Below are 23379 nucleotides of genomic sequence, written 5' to 3' on the forward strand. Positions count from 1 at the left end.
CACAAGGCAGTTTATTCTGCTTTTGTGGCATTTCGCTAACTATGAGTTTCTGCATTTCATTTGAGCTTTCATGGGACATAGAAACCTCTTCCAGAAATATAGCAGAATATGGTGCAAGTTTAATGCTTATTTCCATATAATTTGCTTCCAGATATTAGAAGCAATATGGAAATGAGTGCTTGAACTTTCTCTGTGCTCCCTGTATTTCTGGAAGTGGCTTTTCCATCATATGAAAGCACAAATATAACGCTGAAATCAACAGTTATGGAAATGTCGTGAAAATGGAATCAGCAGTCATGCAAATACAGCCTTAGTGAATTGGATGATTTTCTGATACTATGAAAAGAAATCATAGTCAGCTCTCCTCTTCAAAGTCAGGACATTGGTCTTTGTAGCCCAGAACAGTCTGCTCAGTGATGGAATTCTCTCCCCTTGGTGTGGATTTTAAAGCAGGTTACAGTAAGCCACACTTTTTCAAATTGCATCTTCTTCAATAAGACTGCCCCTCCCCCATCTGTTGTTTTTTTAATCACTGTTAAATGTGGCAGCCCTCATCAGCTTTCATTATTTTTATTTATAATAATGTTGGGAACCACCTCGGGTGGGCTAGTGCCCCAAAGGTGGCCTAGAAACAATTTCATAGGAAAATAGAAACAATATTTGTTCTCCAAAAGCATCCATTAAAACGTGCCGATGAATTCTTTTAAAAACCAAATCAATTGCAAATGAATGTGGACATTAAGAGAACCAAACTTAAGACTGAAAAACACTTACAGCTCTGCCCACCAAAACCTTTGGTCCTTGCTCCCCCAGAATTTGTCACCTGAGGCAATCGCCTCACTCTGCCTAAGGGTAGGGCCGGACCCAAGTGTTGGGGGTGGCTGGAGCGCCTTGTTTTCCTATTCCAAGAGTCAGATGTGCGGCTGATTTGGCTCAGGTCGGGTGTTCTTCAAAGCCAAAAGCCCAGGCATCATCACATCCCTTTCATTTTGCTCCGCTGATGGTGTCTTTTGACTGGTGACTTATGGGGACTGTCTGGAGAGCACTTAGTGTCTTGAAGGCCTCATTTACTCTACCTGACAGGTTGCTTATATTTTTGGAGAGGAGAGGATGCCGCCGTGCCGCTGCTTCATTCATTACAAAGTAGAAGGGCAGATCAGAGGCTCCTCTGTCATTCCGATGCCATAGTCCCCAGAACCCCTGTTAACATGTCGTAAGCAAAATGTGGAGACAGAGGGAAGTTTTTTCTCCCCATCTCACAATCCCAGAACATCCAAGAAACCTGAATATTGGAAGATCCAGGACTTTATTAATAATAATAATAATAATAATAATAATAATAATAATAATAATAATAATAATTTATATCCTGCCCTCCCCAGCCGAAGCTGGGCTCAGAGCGGCTAACAACAATAAAAGTAACACAGCATTCTAAAATCAACTCATTCTAAAATCAATTCAGAATCAAATTAATGGCAACCATTGGGCTGGAGTTCTGTGAGGATTACCAAAGGAGGGGGTCAGACTGTGCCTTGGCCAAAGGCCTGGTGGAACAGCTCTGTCTTGCAGGCTCTGCGGAAAGATGTCAAGTCCCGCAGGGCCCTAGTCTCTTGTGACAGAGCATTCCACCAGATCGGGGCCACGGCCGAAAAAGCCCTGGCTCTGGTTGAGGCCAGCCTAACCTCCCTGTGGCCCAGGATCTCCAAGATATTTTTGTTTGAAGACCGTAAGGTCCTCCGTGGGACATACCAGGAGAGGCGGTCCAGTAGGTACGTGGGTCCTAGGCCGTATAAGGACTTCTGCATGCAGCTCAGGGTTAAACCCTGGAACTCCCTGCCACAGGAGGCAGGGATGACCACCAACCTAGATGGCTTTCATTTTTTTTTATATAGTTTCATAACCTTTTTTTTCATAAACCTTGTTTCTCAGACTCCCCCATACCTCCCCTTTCTGCATCCCAATGTCCAAAGTTTTTTAGCAACTTCTAAATATTTCTGTCAAGCCTCTGTCCTCTTAATCTTTCCTTCAGTCTAGTTTTATATCACTGTAACCCTTTCTTTCTCAAAACCTCGACATTTTAACATTCATCAAGTTTATAATAGTCCTTAAGATAGATTTTAAATTTCTTCCATTCTTCTTCTGCCGTCTCCTTTCCCTGATCACGGATTCTGCCAGTCATCTCAGCCAATGTCATGTAGTCCATCACTTTCATCTGCCATTCTTCCAGGGTGGGTAGCTCTTGTGTCTTCCAATACTTTGCGATAAGTATTCTTGCTGCTGTCGTAGCATACATAAAGAAAATTCTATCTTTCTTTGACACCAATTGGCCGACAATGCCCAAGAGAAAGGCCTCTGGTTTCTTAGGGAAAGTACCTAGATGGCTTTCAAAGAGGATTGGACAAATTCATGAAGGAGGAGAAGGCTACCAAGGACCACTAGCCAGGATGACTATGTTCTGCCTCCCCAACCAGGAGCAGAAAGTGTTCTGCTTGGGTCACACTTTTGGGTTTCCATTTGGGGCAGGATGCTGGACTGGCCTGTTCCAGCAGGCTCTCCTCCTCAAATCGTAGAATTATAGAGTTGGAAGGGACCACGAGGGTCATCCAGTCCAACCCCCTGCAACGCGGGAAGATTTTGCCCAAAGTGGGGCTTGGACCCACAACCCTGAGATCAAGAGTCTCATGTTCTACCAAACTGAGCTATCCCAAATGTAAAAAATTTGCACGGTTCCCATACCGGGTCTTGAACCCAGACCACCTGGGTGAAAACCAGGAATCCTAACTGGTGGGTCTTAGGTTCTTATAATTTGCAAAGGAGAGGGCTATCGATGGACACCAGGCAATGGTGACTATGCTCTGCTTCCACAGTGAGTGATGCTTCTGAATGCCAGTTGTGTGGTTAATGGTAAGGTTAATGGGCTAAATAAGGCCACAACTTTATTGGCTACAGGTGATGAGCATATTGGCCTAGGCATTGGTGCTAACCAACTATATCTGGTTTCAGCCCGTCCGCTAGAAGTCCAGGAAGGGTTAACCACCAGTAGGGGGAGCCCTGCTGATGCACATCAGCTAGGAACTCCCCCAGGGTCACCGTTCGGGGGCATGTCTTAGGCCCTCACCTCCCCAGGCTTCGGACAGGGTCATGCCCCCCAGAATCCTTTATCGGACTACCCTTCAATATGCGGGGCAGGTGATGGCGCTTCCTCCCCTCTTCCACCTACAGAACAATACCAATGCCTCACCGCCAGTACCAAGAAAGTTGTGACAATTTGCTATGAGTTAGGCGAAAAACCAAGTGGCTAGTGCCAATTTGCCAAGTGGAAAATTTCCTATCAGGCCCCTCGATGGTGACCAACCAAGGTCCATAGCAAGGTCCAGGAGTGAAAACCTTATAGGACGGACAGGTGGGAAACAGGAACAGCTGGTAGGCAGCAAAAGAGGGAGATCCCCGGGCCGCGCCTGCCTTAAATAGGACAGGCCACGCCTCCGGAGCCAGCCGATTGGCTGGCCAGGGGGTGACACGGCTGGGGATTCCCCCAATTGCGCAGGGGCTTGAGTCCAGCCGCCATGCGCATGGTAGGGCTGTGAAGCCCTCAACTCCACCTCCTCTGCAGTGCAGAAGTGGCTTTGCTGGAAACCACAGGAGGGGAGAGCGCCACTTTTCTGCTCAGATCCTGCTTGCCACAGGGCATCTTGTTGCCCACTGCGAGAACTGGATGTTAGACTAGATGGGCCACTTGCCTGATTATGCATTGGCTCCCAGTACGTTTCCAAGCACAGTTAAAGCCCTAAACGGCCTCAGTCCTATATACCTGAAGGAGCGTCTCCACCCCCATCGTTCAGCCTGGACACTGAGATCCAGCGCCAAGGGCCTTCTGGCGGTTCCCTCATTCCAAGAAGTGAGGCTACAGGGAACCAGGCAGAGGGCCTTCTTGGTAGTGGCGCCCGCCCTGTGGGACAATAGCCTCCAGAAGATCAAAAGAGACTACGAGGCTCTCGGCAGGAAATTGAAGCAACTAAATGTACAAATTGTCATCTCATCTGTCCTCCCAGTTGAACGACGTGGCCCAGGGAGAGAGGGGAAAATAGTGGAAGTGAACAGCTGGCTTCGCAAATGGTGTAAACAGGAACGGTTTGGATTCTTAGATCACGGACTGCAGTTTCTTGAAGATGGACTTCTGGCAAGTGATGGGCTGCACCTCACAACGGTTGGGAGAAATGTTTTTGCCAAAAATCTCAGAAACCTCATCAGGAGGGCTTTAAACTGACTAATGTGGGGGAGGGAGACAGTGCTCCTGAAGTTAGGAGCCTATCAATTAATGAAGATGATCATCCAAATGTCATAGACCAAATGGAGAAAACAGCACACGGACCTAGTGGTGGGAGGAAAAAATCCTTAAATAAGAGACACGGGGGAATGATTAATGGACTTCAATGTCTGTACACTAATGCGCAAAGCATGGGAAATAAACAAAATGAGCTTGAGCTCTTGGTACAGCAAACTAAATATGACATAATAGGCATCACTGAAACCTGGTGGGATAAGTCCCACGATTGGAATGTAATAATGGGGGGATACAATCTATTTCAGAGAAACAGACCAGACAAGAAAGGAGGAGGAGTGGCGTTATATGTCAGGGATGTGTATACCTGTGAAGAGATCCAAGATTTAGCTCCTCAAAGCCAAAGTGAGAGCATTTGGGTCAAAATTAAGGGAGAGAAGAATAACAGAGACCTCATTGTGGGAGTTTACTATAGATCCCCAAGCCAAACGGAGGACATAGATGATGCCTTCCTGGAACAGATGGCCAAGCATGCAAAAGGAAGGGAGATAGTAGTAATGGGGGACTTCAATTACCCGGATATTTGTTGGACGTCAAACTCAGCCAAGAGCATAAGGTCAAACAGATTCCTCACTGGCCTTGCAGACAACTTCATTGTCCAGAAAGTGGGAGAAGCAACAAGAGGAACAGCCATTTTAGATCTGGTCCTAACCAATGTTGATGACCTGGTTAGTGGGGTAGAAGTGGAAGGATCATTAGGCGCGAGTGATCATGCTCTTCTGAAGTTTACTATACAGCGGAAAGGAGCAGCCAAGCATACTAGGACTCAATTTCTTGACTTTAAGAAAGCCGACTTCATAAAACTTAGGGAAGTGCTGGGTGAGATCCCATGGACAACAATACTAAAAGGAAAGGGAGTTCATGATGGCTGGGAGTTTGTTAAGAGGGAGATACTAAAAGCACAACGTCAGGCAATACCAATGAGACGGAAACATGGAAGGTGCCTAAAGAAGCCAGGGTGGCTATCTAAAGAACTTTTAACTGAATTAAGATTAAAAAAGGATGTGTACAAAAAATGGAAAAGGGGGGAAACCACCAAAGAGGAATTCAAACAAATAGCCAGCACATGTAGACACAAAGTCAGAAAAGCTAAAGCACAGAATGAACTCAGGCTTGCTAGAGAGGTTAAAAGCAACAAAAAAGGCTTTTATGGGTATGTTCGTAGCAAAAGGAAGAACAAAGAAACTGTGGGGTCACTCAGAGGAGAAGATGGTGAAATGCAAACAGGGGACACAGAAAGGGCTGAACTACTCAATGCCTTCTTTGCCTCAGTCTTCTCCGATAAAGAAAACAATGCCCGACCTGAAGAATTTGGAGCAAATGATTCAGCAAAGGAAACACAGCCCAGAATAACTAAGGAGATAATACAAGAATATTTGGCTAGTTTAGATGTATTCAAGTCTCCAGGGCCAGATGAACTGCATCCAAGAGTATTAAAAGAACTGGCAGATGTGATCTCAGAACCACTGGCAGTCATCTTTGAGAATTCCTGGAGAACAGGCGAAGTCCCGGCAGACTGGAGGAGGGCAAATGTTGTCCCTATTTTCAAAAAGGGGAAAAGAGAGGACCCAAATAATTACCGCCCAGTCAGTCTGACATCAATAGCAGGGAAGATTCTGGAGCAGATCATTAAGCAAACAGTCTGTGAGCACCTAGAAAGGAATGCTGTGATCACCAATAGTCAGCATGGATTTCTGAAAAATAAGTCATGTCAGACTAACCTGATCTCGTTTTTTGACAGAATTACAAGCCTGGTAGATGAAGGGAACGCAGTGGATGTAGCCTACCTTGATTTCAGCAAGGCATTTGACAAGGTGCCCCATGATAATCTTGTAAAGAAGCTGGTAAAATGCGGTCTTGACTATGCAACCACTCAGTGGATTTGTAACTGGCTGACTGACCGAACCCAAAGGGTGCTCATCAATGGTTCCTCTTCATCCTGGAGAAGAGTGACTAGTGGGGTGCCACAGGGTTCTGTCTTGGGCCCGGTCTTATTCAACATCTTTATCAACGACTTGGATGATGGACTCAAGGGCATCCTGATCAAATTTGCAGATGACACCAAACTGGGAGGGGTGGCTAACACCCCAGAGGACAGGATCACACTTCAAAACGACCTTGACAGATTAGAGAACTGGGCAAAAATAAACAAGATGAATTTTAACAGGGAGAAATGTAAAGTATTGCACTTGGGCAAAAAAAAATGAGAGGCACAAATACAAGATGGGTGACACCTGGCTTGAGAGCAGTACATGTGAAAAGGATCTAGGAGTCTTGGTTGACCACAAACTTGACATGAGCCAACAGTGTGACGCGGCAGCTAAAAAAGCCAATGCAATTCTGGGCTGCATCAATAGGAGTATAGCATCTAGATCAAGGGAAGTAATAGTGCCACTGTATTCTGCTCTGGTCAGACCTCACCTGGAGTACTGTGTCCAGTTCTGGGCACCACAATTCAAGAAGGACACTGACAAACTGGAACGTGTCCAGAGGAGGGCAACCAAAATGGTCAAAGGCCTGGAAACGATGCCTTATGAGGAACGGCTAAGGGAGCTGGGCATGTTTAGCCTGGAGAAGAGGAGGTTAAGGGGTGATATGATAGCCATGTTCAAATATATAAAAGGATGTCACATAGAGGAGGGAGAAAGGTTGTTTTCTGCTGCTCCGGAGAAGCGGACACGGAGCAATGGATCCAAACTACAAGAAAGAAGATTTCACCTAAACATTAGGAAGAACTTCCTGACAGTAAGAGCTGTTCGACAGTGGAATTTGCTGCCAAGGAGTGTGGTGGAGTCTCCTACTTTGGAGGTCTTTAAGCAGAGGCTTGACAACCATATGTCAGGAGTGCTCTGATGGTGTTTCCTGCTTGGCAGGGGGTTGGACTCGATGGCCCTTGTGGTCTCTTCCAACTCTATGATTCTATGATTCTATGATTCTGTGAACGCCCTCCCATCAGATGTCAAGGAAATAAGCAGCTACCTTATATTTAAAAGACATCTGAAGGCAGCCCTGTTTAGGGATGTTTTTAATATATATAATGCTGTATTGTTTTAACACTTGATTGGGAGCCGCCCAGAGTGCCTGGGGAAACTCAGCCAGATGGGTGGGGTATAAATAATAAATTATTATTATTATACAGTGGTACCTCTGGATGCGAACAGGATCCATTCTGGAGCCCCGTTTACATCCAGAGCAGAACGCAACCCGCGTCTGCGCATGCGCGGGTTGCGATTTGCCGCTTCTGCACATGTGCGAGCGACGAAACCTGGAAGTAATGCATTCTGTTACTTTCGGGTCGCCATGGAAAGTAACCTGAAAATGCTCAACCTGAAGCGACTTCAACCCGAGGTATGACTGTATATTATTATTCAGCCGGCTCACCTTATATCCTGATATTCTTATGTTCATATCATGCGTTTCTGAATATTATGCCAGATATCTGGATTAGTGCAAAGCTGAGATCCAGGGCAGGGAAGCCTTTTCAGCCTGAGGGAACAGTTCTTCATGTGGCCAGAGGCAATAGTTGATGGAGCACAGGATGCGAAACGTGCCAGGCATGAGGCATCCTCACAGCTCAGGGATAAAGCGACTCAAGGAGGCCCTGGGGGAAGGCCAGCAAGGGCCGTGTCCTATGGAAAGTTCAGAGGGTCAGTCAGAGAGACAGACAGACCCATTCCGCCCAGTTTAGACGAGCATCAAAGCTTCACTTGGCCATCAAACTACAAGAAAGAAGATTTCACCTAAACATTAGGAAGAACTTCCTGACAGTAAGAGCTGTTCGACAGTGGAATTTGCTGCCAAGGAGTGTGGTGGAGTCTCCTACTTTGGAGGTCTTTAAGCAGAGGCTTGACATCCATATGTCAGGAGTGCTCTGATGGTGTTTCCTGCTTGGCAGGGGGTTGGACTCGATGTCCCTTGTGGTCTCTTCCAACTCTATGATTCTATGATTCTATGATCTTTAGGTACCAGCACTGAAGGCTTTTGCCATACGCCCATCACAAAAACAGCACCACCTGTGAACAAGACCACAGAGTAATAGAGTTGGAAGGGACCACAGCGGTCATCTAGTCCAACCCCCTGCAATGTGTGAGACTTGAATCCATAAGAGTCAACTCTTCGGAGCTGTGGGGGCGTTGGCCCCCATAGTAAAATATTAGGGGGGGGCCGCAAAGTTGATGAGCATTCCCATTCAAATGGTGTGTGCGCGCAATGTGTCATGTGATGGATCGTGCGGGGCGGGTTTTATCTGAGCCCCCGCAATATTTTGCTCAGATTGGCACACCCTGCTTGAACCCACAGCCCTGAGATTAAGGGTCCCATGCTCTACTGACTGAACTATAAGTGTATGTACATGTTTGTGGGGTCGGCACACTCAGGAGAAGGGCGAGGTTTGCAGAAGGTCAAACGTTCTTTCGGAAAGAATCGGCAGCGGCGGCAGGATGGGTGGTTGGTTGGGTTTATCCAGAACAGCCCGCTAAAAGGTTAGCAGGCTCAGTGGGCACAGAATGCTGTCAATCTGGGAAATGGTGTGGAATGGAGTCTCAGAGCCGGCCCACCTGTGAGGCACAGTGAGGCGGTTGCCTGAGGGTAGCACACTCCCAAGGGTGATGGTGGGGCATAGCAGGGGTGGGTGGGGATATGAAACATCCCACCCTTGCCCATCCCATCCTGGAAGAAGGCATGGGTGGTTGCTGGGAGCTGGGGTGCTCACGCTGCAGCATTTTGTTGCAGTTCTGATTTGCCACAGCCATCAAAGAGTCCACCCTCTTGCAAAAAAGCTTGTTACACCCTGATGTCATCTTTTCAGGAATTCTCCAGTTGCCTCTAGATTTGCTTCCCTCGTTCGAAGTCGCCAGGGCGCCCCTTTCCAACGCCAGCTCCCCTCCAAACCAAAACAGTGGCGACATTTCCTTCCTCATGAGTTTTTGGCTCGGTTGCTACGCTCTGTGAACAAAGGAGAGGGGGCTGGACCCGTTTGGGGGAACATATTTGGCCGGGCTCATTACTTTAATTTGAAATGACAATCAGAGAATCTCTACCAGATGGTGAGTGAAGACTCAACTGTCAGTGGCGGCACAGTCGGCCATCGCGTTCCCAGCCATATGCAAGGTGTCTGCAACAATTAACCTCCGCTAGGACGGCTCCTAATTCCTAATGAGGGTGACAGCGATTGGCCTTGGGAAATAACGGCATCACTCAACGTGGGTGAGCAGTGTCTGTCGCTGACACACGCCCCTCCGTTGACTCTCGTAAAAAGGTGGGCGAGGAGATGCAAATCGTTCCCCCATTCAACGCAACAGCTTCCCCTTTCTAGATGGCTGTGTTTGTTTGGAGTAGGGCTGCGTCGAAAGCCGGCTTCAGCCCCGCTCCTCTGCAAGAGTATCCAAAGAGCCTGCCAATGGGCGCCCCTCTGGCCACCATCCTCTTCTCACAGTGGCCAAGAAGATGCTCCAAAGAGAAACTAGTGAGCAGGACCTGAGCACAAGAGCAACGCTCCCTGGTTTCCAGGGGCGTAGCATGGGTTGCAGGCACCCGGGGCAGAACAAATGTTGCAACCTCCGGTAGACTGGCCAGCAGAGTCTCTGCTTGCAAACTAGCCCCAACCTGGGAGCGGAGAAACATGAAACCAGGGGCGCCAGTGTGTTACCTTACCCTCCTGTCCTTGCAGCTAGGCGCTCTGGGCAATGCATGCGGCAATAATAATAATAATAATAATAATAATTTACCCCGCCCATCTGGCTGGGCTTCCCCAGCCACTCTGGGCGGCTTCCAAAAAAATATTAAAATACTGCAATACATCAAACACTAAAAGCTTCCCTAAACAGGGCTGCCTTCAGATGTCTTCTAAAAGTCTGGTAGTTGTTGTTCTCTTTGACATCTGGTGGGAGGGCGTTCCACAGGGAGGGCGCCACTACTGAGAAGGCCCTCGGCCTGGTTCCCCGTAACTTGGCTTCTTGCAGTGAGGGATCCGTCAGAAGGCCCTCGGTGCTGGACCTCAGTGTCCGGGTAGAACGATGGGGGTGGAGACGCTCCTTCAGGTATACTGGGCCAAGGCCGTTTAGGGCTTTAAAGGTCAGCACCAACACTTTGAATTGTGCTCGGAAACGTACTGGGAGCCAATGTAAGTCTTTCAGGAACGGTGTTATATGGTCTCGGCGGCCGCCCCCAGTCACCTGTCTGGCTGCCGCGTTCTGGATTAGTTGTAGTTTCCGGGTCACCTTCAAAGGTGGCCCCATGTAGAGCGCATTGCAGTAGTCCAAGAGGGAGATATCCCAACGCTTTCCCACCTTCCTCTCCCTCCTCAGTGGGTGCCGATGGCGGCCTCCTCCTCCCTTTTGGGTAGCCTAGGCTTGGGGCTTGCAGAGGCGACCCTTTGCCGGCCATGAGGAAAAGGAGTCACTGCAGCAACAAAGGCCCAGCCTGGGCAGGGATTGGCTCCATGCGGCTCCAGCCTCAATGAGGAAGCCTGTCATGGGGGCGCCTTGTTGTACTCCTTCAGAAATCTGCGGTCAGGGCCACGGGTCCCCCTGCCCTCATGCTATGCCACTGATGGTTTCCCACAACTGGTACAGTCCCTCCAAGTGTCCCTATTTTCAAGGGACAGTCCCAGATTTACAGAACCCGTCTCCTGGTTTCTTTGATCCCCAAATCTCCCACTTTTCCTTAGGATATCCCTATTTCCATCAGAGAAATGTTGGAGGGTATGGAGTTATCCGACCCCCGAGCCAAGTAGATAAGTAACTATGCAACCTTTAGAAGACATCTGAAGGCAGCTCTGTATAGGGAAGTTTTAAAAAAATGTTTAATGTTGTATTACGTTTTTATATATGTTGGAAGCTTCCCAGAGTGACTGGGGCAACCCCATCAGATGGGTTCAGTACAATTATTATTATTATTATTTAAAGGTAAAGGTAAAGAGACCCCTGACCATGAAGTCCAGTCGTGGACGACTCTGGGGTTGCAGCACTCATCTCGCTTTACTGGCTGAGGGAGCTGGCATTTGTTCGCAGACAGCTTCCGGGTCATGTGCCCAGCATGACAAAGCTGCTTCTGGTGAACCAGAGCAGCGCACGGAATGCTGTTTACGTTCCTGCTGGAGTGGTACCTATTTATCTACTTGCACTTGACGTGCTTTCGAACTGCTAGGTTGACAGGAGCAGGGACCGAACAACGAGTGCTCACCCCGTTGCGGGGATTTGAACCGCCAACCTTCTGATCAGCAAGCCCTAGGCTCTGTGGTTTAGGCCACAGCACCACCTGTGTCCCATTATTATTTAGGACACCCCTATTTTCACTGCAGAAATGTTGGAGGGAATGCTGGTGTTCAGAAGGATTTCAGCCTCTGACTGTAGAGGAAGAGCACAGCCATTGCGGCTAGTAGCATTTTGGCTCTCTGTACTTCCATATTATCACCTCAGTGTTTTTCTCCATGGATATATGTGTGTCAGTAACACAGAGCGACGAGGGAATTGAACTGAAAGTGGTAGCAAACTGTGAATGCTCCCATTCCAGCATTAATTTCAGAAGCTCTCCTGCTTTAGGTCAAAATTCGAGAGGAGGAGAGAATAAGAGAAAGGCGGAAGGAATGGAAGGGGATGGACTCTCCCCCTTGTAGCCATTTTGTGCATCCTAGGGCTCTGGTTCAGCTCAGAGGCTAGGCCAAAGCCTTCCCGGGTGAGGTGTCTTTTAAGGAGAGATTTTTGCAGAAGGGACTTGCCCGTTTTTATTAAAAAACGGAATGGCTAGAGATTTCTTTCTTTTTCCTTTCGGGAGCACGGATGCAGAATGAACACCCAGCATGTTTTCCTCACAGAGCCTGATGGCTTGTAAATCAAAGCATCGTCAGTATGCCAGAGAGCACTCTCAGCAGCCATGCCTAGCCTGTGGCTTAACAGGGCTGTCACCATGATTGATGATTCCCCAGACAGGGAGTGGAGGTTTTCGGGGAGAAAGAGGCTGGGAGAGTGGGAGAGACTGAGAGCTCGCACGCCACTTTGCGATGGCCATTGTTTCTGTGACACTCCGTGGCGATGGAGAGATGGAGTCCGAAGGGGCTGTGCTGGATAGCAACGCCCCATCATTGGGGCAATGGAAGGTGGGCCCAGATCCTTGCATCCTTGGGCATCATCGTAGGGGAGGAAAATCCCTTGCTCCCTCATGCTCAGTCCTGGATCTTGGCTGATTTGGGTGTTTCCTCTTCTCCTCTCATTTAGGAACATTACTGATGAAGCTGGTGTGGTGGGGGAACGAGCTGGCCGACATTGGAATAACACTGAGCAGCCAGGGCAGGGCAGAACCACCCAGCCAATAGGCTGGGGCAGTGGCGTAGCATGGGGGGTGCAGGGGGGGCCGGCCGCACCGGGCGCAACATCTGGGGGGTTAGGGTAAGGGGCGCAAATCCACAGGTTAGGGGGCGCAAATTACTTGCCTTGCCCCGGGTGCTGACAACCCACGCTACGCCACTGGGCTGGGGACAGTGTTTTTTTGCGGGGGGAGATCTCACACACCATTGCTGCTCCTCTTTTGGCTGTGGATAGCAGTTGAATGTTCCCAGGGGTGTCTTACCCAGAGAGGCTAGTAATAATAATAATAATAAATAAATAAAATGTTTATTTATACCCCACCCTTCCCGGTTCATAAACCGGGCTCAGAGCGGCAAACAACAAATTTGAAACACTTTAAAACATTTAATTATAAAAAAGCAAAAAAATACAATATAAAAATGTGAATAACAATAAAATTCAAAAATCAATTAGATAATCCCCAGGGCTAGCTGGCTGAATTGGTCCTACTTGGGCCAGTGAGGAGACCAGGGGAGAATTAGCTGTGGGATCCCAGAGCAGGTAATCTTCATAAAAAGGGGAGGGGGAGGGAAGAGAAGGGAACTAAAAGACCAGGCTGGATTCAAATTAAAGGCCAGGTGGAATAGCTGTGTCTTGCAGGCCCGACAGAAGGAGGTTAAATCCTGAGGGGCCCTAGTCTCATGGGACAGAGCATTCCACCAGGTCGGAGCCATCACTGAAAAGGCCCTGGCCCTAGTGGAGGATAGTAGCGCAGGGCGCCAAGTTCTGGAGGGCACCAGGGAAGAGGTGGAGGATGGCTACGGCGCCTCCTGGTATCAGCTCACCACCCTCGCCCTCTTCTGCCATGCTGCGCCGAAGCAGCGCCGCGCCCTGAGCCTCCGTCTGCCATGGCCACTGTGGCATGAAGCAGCCAGCTGAGCCGGGAGGCGCCACGTCCAGCCTCCGTCTCTTCCCCGCCGGAGGAGCTGCCCTCCAGCCGCTGCCTGCCTCTTCCAGCCCTGCCAGCAGCGCCGTCCTCCCTAAAAAAAACTCTGAGAAACAGGGGGGCAGGTGCCAGAGGGAGCTTTGCACCACGGTGCCGGATATGCTTCAGACGGCCCTGAATGTTCCTCTTCCAGTGCCTGCTTCTCTCCAGCCTCCCCTTTCTCCCCCTTTCTCATGCCACCTCAGGCAGCAGGGGCAGAGGTGGTGGAGTATGCAGGCCCTAGCTGCTCCTCCTCCTCCTCCGCCGCCGCCACTGGCCTTAAGGTAAAGGTAAAGGGACCCCTGACCACTAGGTCCAGTCACGGACGACTCTGGGGTTGTGGCGCTCATCTCGCTTTGTTGGCCGAGGGAGCCGGCGTACAGCCTCCGGGTCATGTGGCCAGCATGACTAAGCCACTTCTGGCGAACCAGAGCAGCGCACGAAAACGCCATTTACCTTCCCGCCAGAGCGGTACCTATTTATCTACTTGCACTTTGACGTGCTTTTGAACTGCTAGGTTGGCAGGAGCAGGGACCGAGCAACGGGAGCTCACCCCGTCGTGGGGATTCGAACCGGCGACCTTCTGATCAGCAAGTCCTAGGCTCTGTGGTTTAACCCACAGCGCCACCCGCGTCCACCTAAGGCAATAGGGGCAGAGGTGGTGGGGTATGAAGGCCCTAGTTGCTCCTCCTCCGCCGCCACCACTGGCAAAATATATTGGCCTGCTCCAGAGCTTTGCTGCTTCTTCCTAGGAGACAGGGACCAAGATCAGCTGGCCTTTGATATTATTGAAAGCAGCCTTGCAAGAGATGGCTGGAGATATGGGGTGCTCCACTAGTGGTGGGGTGGGGATTCAGCTGTTTACATTTCAATAATGTGAGCTAACCTGATTTGCTCTTGCTGAAAAGATACGCAAAGCGAAAAATTCACTTCTCCTTTAAAAGCCACAGCCCTCAAAGTTCAAACCTGTCCCTGTCTTCTGCCATACGCTGCCCACCATTGCTGCTTCCTCCTCCTCCTCTTGGAGGTCCAGATAAAGGGCCTCATCCTGGACAGTTGCTGAGCAGGGTCTTCTGAGAGCCACGCTCAATTTGGGTCCCTTGCTGTGTGCTGGTGTGACATGACTGGAGTCCAGCAAAGAGATGGGAGGCAGAAGGGGGCGTGGGGAATATTGTGCTAGCTTTCCTCATTGTTATATATTTAGTACAGTATTTATTTATATGCTGCTCAGTTGTTTTAAAAAATCTCAAATGGGTTTAAGAGAAAGGGGGGCAATAAAATTATTGCTAATAAAAACGAACAACAATGATTTGAAACTTTTGAAAAGTTAAAATAATGGTAGGATAAATAAAGCTGAACATATGGGTGGACTTTTCCAAACAAATGTGTTTTTAGCAGGCGTCAAAAAGGGTGAAGGCACCTGTCTGATGTCCAAAGACAGGGAGTTCCACAGTGTACAAATGCTGCCACACTGAAATATTGATTTCTTTCAGCTGCAGAACAGGCATCGTATGGCACCTGGAACTATGCCAGTTCTGCCAATCGACACAGTCAAGTGGGCATATATGGAGTTCACGCTGCTTGAATTTCTGTCCCGGTTTTCTAACATTTCTTTCACACTGCAGGACCTGCTGTGTTGTGGAACTGTGGCTTGTTGATCTGTCTACTGGCATGTTGCGTGAATTGTCATTCACTCCCAGTAGGCACAACAACAAATGTCACTGGGCTTTGCTGCTACTTGACTGCGCTTTCCACACATGCCTGCTTCTGCCCTTCCTGAGATTTCGCCCATGAAAACAGAAGGAAAGGACCCTGTGCTGTTTGTTGTTGTTTAGTCGTTTAGTCATGTCCAACTCTTCGTGACCCCATGGACCAGAGTACGCCAGGCACTCCTGTTTTCCACTGCCTCCCGCAGTTTAGTCAAACTCATGCTGGTATCTTCGAGAACGCTGTCCAACCATCTCGTCCTCTGTCGTCCCCTTCTCCTTGTGCCCTCCATCTTTCCCAGCATCAGGGTCTTTTCCAGGGAGGCTTCTCTTCTCATGAGGTGGCCAAAGTATTGGAGCCTCAGCTTCACGATCTGTCCTTCCAGTGAGCACTCAGGGCTGATTTCCTTCAGAATGGATAGGTTTGAGCTTCTTGCAGTCCATGGGACTCTCAAGAGTCTCCTCCAGCACCATAATTCAAAAGCATCAATTCTTTGGCAATCAGCCTTCTTTATGGTCCAGCTCTCACTTCCATACATCACTACTCGGAAAACCATAGCTTTAACCAAACGGACCTTTGTTGGCAAGGTTATCTCTGCTTTTTAGGATGCTGTCTAGGTTTGTCATTGCTTTTCTCCCAAGAAGCAGGTGTCTTTTAATTTCGTGACTGCTGTCACCATCTGCAGTGATCATGGAGCCACCGCTTTATTCCCGTGGTTTTCCAGGCTAAAGGGGCTGCAAACATAGTTTCCTTTCCTGGATCCCAATAACATGGAAATGGACACTAAGCACTAATTGTATTCCATTAGTTTTCCTGAAGTGAATTTCGTTTCATGTGAATGGACATCTTCTTCTTTTTTCTTCTTCTTTCGCGATCCCTCGTAGCGGAGTAAGATTGTCTTCCATAAACACGGTTTTAACAGTGAGTCCGTAAGTGATTGTAGAGGCCAATTTTGGATCCACACATCCTTCCACAGTGGGGGCATAGGTTTCCGGGCGGGAGTTGATCACTGTGAGGGTTTGCCAAGCATGCCTTCCTCTTAGCACGTTTCTCCCTTGCGTCCTGAGTTCAAGTGTCTTCAAAGCTCATGACACCATTGGTAAAGGCTGTTCTCCAACTGGAGCGCTCGCAGGCCAGTGTTTCCCAGTTGTCTGTGTTTATACTACTTTTTTTTTTTAGATTTGCCTTGAGACAGTCTTTAAAACTCTTTTGTTGACCACCAGCATTACGCTTTCCATTTTTAAGTTCGGAATAGAGTAGTTGCTTAATGAGGAAATCAGGATTACATTTACATGGCAGCGAATTCCATTTGCACAATGTGTTAATTTCCCACATTATATCTGAGCTTTCGCACAACGTAAATGCTTCTTCTTGAATATAGCACAAGTTTAGCACTCGTTTCCATATTATTTGCAAACAAATTCCCCACCCCACCCCCCAGAAGGAAATGACACAGAAACGAGCATGGCACTGCGCTATATTCCACAAGTGGCTTTTACATCGTGTGAAAGCTCAAATATAAAGCAGAGCTTGACAGTCAGAGAAAAGTCATGAAAATGGAATAAACTGCTGTGTGAACATAGCCGGAGAACATAGCCCTCCAGATGTTTTGGCCTACAACTCCCATGATCCCTAGCTAGCAGGGCCAGTGGTCAGGGAATGATGGGAACTGTAGTCTCAAAACATCTGGAGGGCCGAGTTTGAGACAGCCTGTTCTAAGTCATTGTTGCAGTGCCCTCTCGGCTCGGCGCCCGGTGCGGGCAAACCGACAACGCTCCCCTAAACCCTCGTCTGCTTTGTGGGCTCCTTCCAGTTCTATATTTCTGTGATTCCGAGGCTGGCTCAGCAGGTGATATTTTCACAGCTTCCTGCCTCTGGCAATTTCTGTCCTAATCAGTAAGACTTCAGGTTCCTTGTCAGGCCATATTAATAGGCATGGCTTTAACAGATTACAGAACAGCTGACTGCCCACCTGGCACTTGGAGAGGAATGTCCTCCCCTCCTTTACCCCCCCCCCTTAATAGGCGTAAGAAATGGCAGTAGCTACGCTTCGCTGAACAAACAGCCTGAGCGATGCGCACTGCCAAAGTTTCTGCCCAACAGGACCCGCTGCATTCTTTATTGCATCCAAAGGGGTGGATGGGAGGGTTGGAGGAACTGAAGATGGGAAAATGAAGCTTCGCTTGAGCTGCTGTTTCAGGGACAAGAAATTCCAGCCATAGCTGCAAGCCTCCTCATTGCCACCAACTGCGCTGGACTATAGAGTGAGCCACCCCCAGGAAGGGGAGGCAGGCTGTCTTCTCTGCCAACCAGTCAGGATCATGCTGACTCAAGTGGCAAAGCTGACTTCTGCCTGGTTGTCTCGATAGGAGACTTGAAACCCACCAGTTTCCACCCTGGTCCTGCCTTTTCACTTTGGGCTACTTTACAGATAGCACAGAAAATGTGTATCGTGTTTCTGGCCGGAGATGATGATGATGATTGTTAAGTTGTGGGTGAACATATCAGACGACACAGCGATTCTTCAAACAGCTCTTGTTTATTCAGAGGCCAGAACAGAACCGAACTGAAGGGTTCAGTCAGCCTGCTTATATAGAGCTCCAGTACCACGTAACTGTAACAATTTTCTAAAACTATCCAATCACTGAACGTCACTTTCGATCCCTTATTTGCATAACTATCTACAGTATCCCCCTGCTGGCCCAGGGTGAGAACTTCAGTACATAACAATGATGATGATGATGATAAATTTTATTTATACCCCGCCCTCCCCAGCCAAGGCCGGGCTCAGGGCGGCTAACAACCCATAATAAAAACAAGTTGATTGAAATACAACTTCAATCAGGGAAGATTAAAATACAACATTAAAACATTAAAATGCAGCCTCATCACAGGAGGAGAAAGACAAAAGAAAGAGGGGGAGGGAATCAAATTGATTCCAAGCCAAAGGTCAGGCGGAACAACTTACAGGCCCTGCGGAAAGAAATCAGATCCCGCAGGGCCCTGGTCTCATGAGGCAGAGCGTTCCACCAGGCTGGAGCCAGTGTTGAAAAGGCCCTGGCTCTGGTTGAGGCTAATCTAACTTCCTTAGGGCCCGGGACGACTAGGGTGTGGCTATTTATGGACCTTAAGGCTTTTCCGACTCACCTTGAAGGTGGTGGACTCTCCTTCACTGGAGGTTTTTAAGCAGAGGTTGGACGGCCATCTGTCATGGATGCTTTAGTTGAGATTCCTGCATTGCAGGGGGTTGGAATACAGTGGTACTTTGGAAGTCGAATGGAATCTGTTCCAGAAGTCCGTTCGACTTCCAAAACATTCAGAAACCAAGTTTGCGCCTTCCGATTGGCTGTAGGAAGCTCCTGCAACCAATCAGAAGCCATGGAACGTGCATCGGACGTTTGGGTTCCAAAGAACATTTGCAAACCAGAACACTCACTTCTGGGTTTGCGTTGTTCGGGAGCCAAAATGTTTGGCTCGCAAGACATTCAGCTTCCGAGGTACGACTGTAGATTATGTTTGGTGTTGCTTCCAACTCTACAATTATACGGATCTGATTCCATGCTTTAAACCTATAGATCTGCTCAGAGATGCTGTTTCGTTGTGATTTCGTTGTGCTGCTAGTTCAAAAGAATCCCGCGCCACTTCCTCCCTGCCAAAAGGCAGCAAGGCATCGTGTCGTGACCGATGTCTGCTTTTGGGCAAGTTGTACACAACAATGGATAATTTCTTCCCTGAAAGTTGTTCAAGGCTCATTTTTGAAAAAGGAAATACAGAAATCTGGGACACGACAGCATTGCTAAATGCCTGATCTCTCCCCAGGCGCTGGGACCATGCTCTCCTCACAATCCCTTTAAGAGCAGCCTCCCCCGTGACTTTCTCAGCAGTGAACGAGAGAGTTCCTACTGAGGAGGCAGCGCTGCCTCTGCTCTCAGGCACCCAGTGTGTCGTGTGTCGCTAAGCGGAACGGATGCAGCAACTCAGGTCATCGTGGCTGAACGTTAAACTCTGTCTTTGAATGCTCTGAGGGGGCTTAGCAAAAGTGGAAGATAGAGGCGGCGGCAAAAAATGGCTGCGGAAAGGGACTTAGTGCCTGTACGACATGCGTCAAACGGCTCTTGTCCAGTCCATTACCAAGCCTCGGCTCTGCTTCCATAGCTGGAGGCAGCAGGGTTACTGAATCCCAGTTACTGGAAACCCTAGGAGAGGAGATGACTCTTATTATTTATTTATTTATTTATTTATTTATTTATACCCCGCCCATCTGGCTGAGTTTCCCCAGCCACTCTAGGCAGCTCCCAATCAAGTATTAAAAACAATACAGCGTTAAATATTTAAAACTTCCCTGAACAGGGCTGCCTTCAGCTGTCTTTTAAAGATAGGATAGCTGCTTATTTCCTTCACATCTGAAGGGAGGGTGCTCCACAGGGCGGGCACCACTACCGAGAAGGCCCTCTGTCTGGTTCCCTATAACCTCACTTCTCACAATGAGGGAACTGCCAGAAGGCCCTCGGAGCTGGACCTCAGTGTCCGGGCTGAACGATGGGGGTGGAGACGCTCCTTCAGGTATACAGGACCGAGGCCGGTTAGGGCTTTCAAGGTCAGCACCAACACTTTGAATTGTGCTTGGAAATGTACTGGGAGCCAATGCTCTTGCTGGTTTTGCTGTGGGGCTCCTGGTTGGCCGCTGCGAGAACAGGATTGGCCTTATCCAGCATGTTCTTCTGACGTGCATGAGGAGGGACACTGCCCTGATTTCCCCGAATAAAAAAATGTGAAGCATAAAGAATGATTTTGGTTGTTTGTGGTGTCCCTCAACAAGGGCCGGTGACACCAGTAGTGGGAAATTAAATTAAAATTAAGAACAGCTCCTTTTAACACCTGTCTCCCTTTCGCAGCAAAATACATCGGCTGTTACGTCGACAACACCCACCGGAGAGCCCTGCGCGGAGTGTCCTTCTTTGACTACAAAAAAATGACATTGTTCCGTTGCCAAGACAACTGCGCCGAACGGTAGGGTGGCGAGAGAGAGCTGGGACTTCATTAATTCCAAGGCATCAAATGTATTTCTCTCCTGTCAGCTCCGGAGGCTCGGCTCTTTCCCCGTGGTTGCTTTTCTTCCTCCCTCACCGCCTCCCAATAATTTCGAAAGATCGATATTTTTTTTCCACGCTGGGGGGGGGGGAGGCAAGGCCTCATTTGCAGTGGAATGGCCTTCTCTCGACAAGACGGGGAGCCTAGAAACGCTGGCGGAGAGGAACCTGCAGTAGCTGCAGAAAAAGAGTAGGGAACCATTTTAAGTCATGGCTTCTTCCCCCAGAGAATTCTGGGAGCTGTGGTTTTTGTTGAGTTGTCGAGAGCTATGATTCCTGGGGCGCTTTAGCAAGTCCGTCTCCCTCCCCAGGGAACTCTGGGAATTGTGGCTCTGGGAGGGGAAGAGGGGTCTTCTAACAACCGAAGGAGCAAAGGTCACAGGCAAGGCTCAGTTGGGAGATAAGGCTCAAAAGAGGCCATATTTACACCATGCCATGATGCTACTTTAAACAGTCACGACATCCTCCAGAGAACCATGGGAGCTGAGAGTTTTTACCAGACCCCTGTTCCCCTCAGAGAGCTGTAATTCCCGGAATGGTTTAACAACCGATTCCTCTCCACAGGGAACTCTTGAAATTGTAGTTCTGGGAGGGGAACAGCGGTCTCTTAACAAATATCAGCATTTTTAGCAAATGACAGCTTCTCTGGGGGAAGCCGTGACTGGTATTCACAGAATCACAGAATCATAAAATTGTAGAGTTGGAAGGGACCCCAAGGGTCATCTAGTCCAACCCCTGCAATACAGGAATATTTTGCCCAACGTGGGGCTCGAACCCACAACCCAGAGATTAAGAATATCGTGCTTTAGCAACGGAGCTATCCCAAGTCTATAGTGCTTTAAACGTATGATGGGAACGTGGTCTCTGTGGACCTTTCACAGCAGCTTGGGGTACCAAGAGAAAGTTTAGCCTGTGGCAGAAACATGGTTAGGGTCCGCTTTCCCTAAAATCTCATTTTGCAGAAGCAAAGGCCAAAGATTGATTGGCAAATGGCAAGGGATGAGGGAAGCTGGAGTCCAATGACACCAGCAGTGGCAAAGGACCTGCTTCCCTGGTGTGGAGCAACGTGAGTGAGGATGTAGCTAACTTCTCAGATGTGGGATTCTGGGTTAAAAGAAAACATCTCTGGAGCCTTTCCCACCTTGTTTTTCTGGCCCAGGATCTTGCCACATCACTAGCACCTGCTGGGTCTCTTTTACTTATCGCTTCAATTGCAGAACACACATCATACTGGCTTCCCCAACCTGCCTAGCCTTTAAGTAATGTGTTCGTGTCCCACTCTATGATCTATAAGGCACATGGAGATTTTTTTCTCTTGAAAAGTGATGCTTCCTCCTGCTCGCTTTGAGTAAATCATTCGGCACCGAGCGCCAAGAAGCAACCCAAATTGCTTCTTCGCACAGAAGACATCTGTGCAGCAAGAACTGCAACAGGAAATTGGCCCAATGGACATTTGGCCCAAGACAATTCCATTTCAAATATGAATTAATTATCGTGGATTATTTTTCTTTGCCTTCCTCCCGAGAGTTTAGGGCTATCGTACATGGTTTTCTTCTCCCCACCACACACCCATTTTTATCCTCACAACAACTCAGTGAGGTAGGCCAGGCTGAGGGATGGTGGATGGTCTTGGCTCATCATTTTGTATTGTGCTAAACTGTTTCACAGTGAGGTCTTTGAGGGTCTCAAAGAGTGTTTTAGTTGGGCTCAGTAGGGGAATTGAGAATGACTCAGTTGTGAATGTCCACCCATCATTTTATTTCTATGCCACCTTTCCAAAGTTAAAAGCGTCTTACAGCATGTAAAAGAAACACATAACTACAAACATAACAAAAATAATACAGTGGTACCTCGGGTTAAGTACTTAATTCATTCCGAAGGTGCGTTCTTAACCTGAAACTGTTCTTAACCTGAAGCACCACTTTAGCTTATGGGGTCTTCTGTCGCTGCCGCTCCACCGCAGTCCGATTTCTGTTCTTATCCTGAAGCAAAGTTCTTAACCTGAAGCACTATTTCTGGGTTAATGGAGTCCGTAACCTGAAGCGTATGTAACCGAGATACCACTGCAGTCATAAACAAAACATTTAAAAAGTACACAACCAATTTGAACAATTTCGACATAAATTGTGAGATTCAAAATAAAGATACCAAAAATTAACAGCACCCCCCAAACCACTAAACAATACTCCAGCCTAGGATTTTGAGAAAGGACCTGCAGATGCGGAATCCAGATTGAAACAGCCATGTGGCGGGGGAGGGGAGGTTTTTAACCCTCCCCCCATGTTATTTTCCCAGTGAACACAGCCCCCCCCCCCACAGCTGCTATTTGTGTCCATGACAACGGGAGCTTTCCTTGCAATGCAAATAGCATCTTCAGAGGACCAATTTCCAGCAGGGCTGTAGCGAGGACACTGGGTGTATAGGATATCTGGTATCTGTCTGGTATCTGTTGCTGGACCATGGCACAGGCCAGTCTCCTCACAGCCTTAGTTGGTATAATGGGACTCTTGAGGATGATGGAGGATGGCAAGGGGGTGGAGGTCAGTGCACAGGAACCAGAGCAGCAGGACCCATCACTAGAGGGTCCCCTGTCTCCCCAAACATAGCAGGCTCTGAGGCCTAGGGAACAGCAGGAGGAACACTCTAGGAAACTGAGGCAGGCAATGGCCCACAGCCCAGCTCTCTAACTGTCCAGGTGTCTTCCTTCCTTTGGCTCCCAGTACGTTTCCGAGCACAATTCCAAATGTTGGTGCTGACCTTGAAAGCCCTAAATGGCCTCGGCCCAGTATACCTGAAGGAGCGTCTCCACTCCCATCGTTCTGCCCGGACGCTGAGGTCTAGCGCCAAGGGCCTTCTGGCAGTTCACTCACTGAAAGAAGCCAAGCTACAGGGAACCAGGCAGAGGGCCTTCTCAGTAGTGGCACCCACCCTGTGGAACACCCTCCCACCAGATGTCAGAGAAAAACAACCACC

General features: G+C 48.6%; 1 protein-coding gene across 1 annotated transcript in view; it reads left to right on the plus strand.

Moving 5' to 3' along the window:
* WSCD2 (WSC domain containing 2) overlaps window positions 1–23379 on the plus strand; it is a 103077-nt gene that overhangs the window by 39054 nt on the left and 40644 nt on the right. The window contains exon 3 of the mRNA XM_082230143.1: window positions 20212–20326. Coding sequence (XP_082086269.1) covers window positions 20212–20326 — 115 coding nt within the window. The remainder of the gene's footprint in view (window positions 1–20211; window positions 20327–23379) is intronic.

The sequence above is a fragment of the Podarcis vaucheri genome, assembly GCF_965113315.1.
Source record: "Podarcis vaucheri genome assembly, chromosome: 7".
NCBI classification, from domain to species: Eukaryota; Metazoa; Chordata; class Lepidosauria; order Squamata; family Lacertidae; genus Podarcis; species Podarcis vaucheri.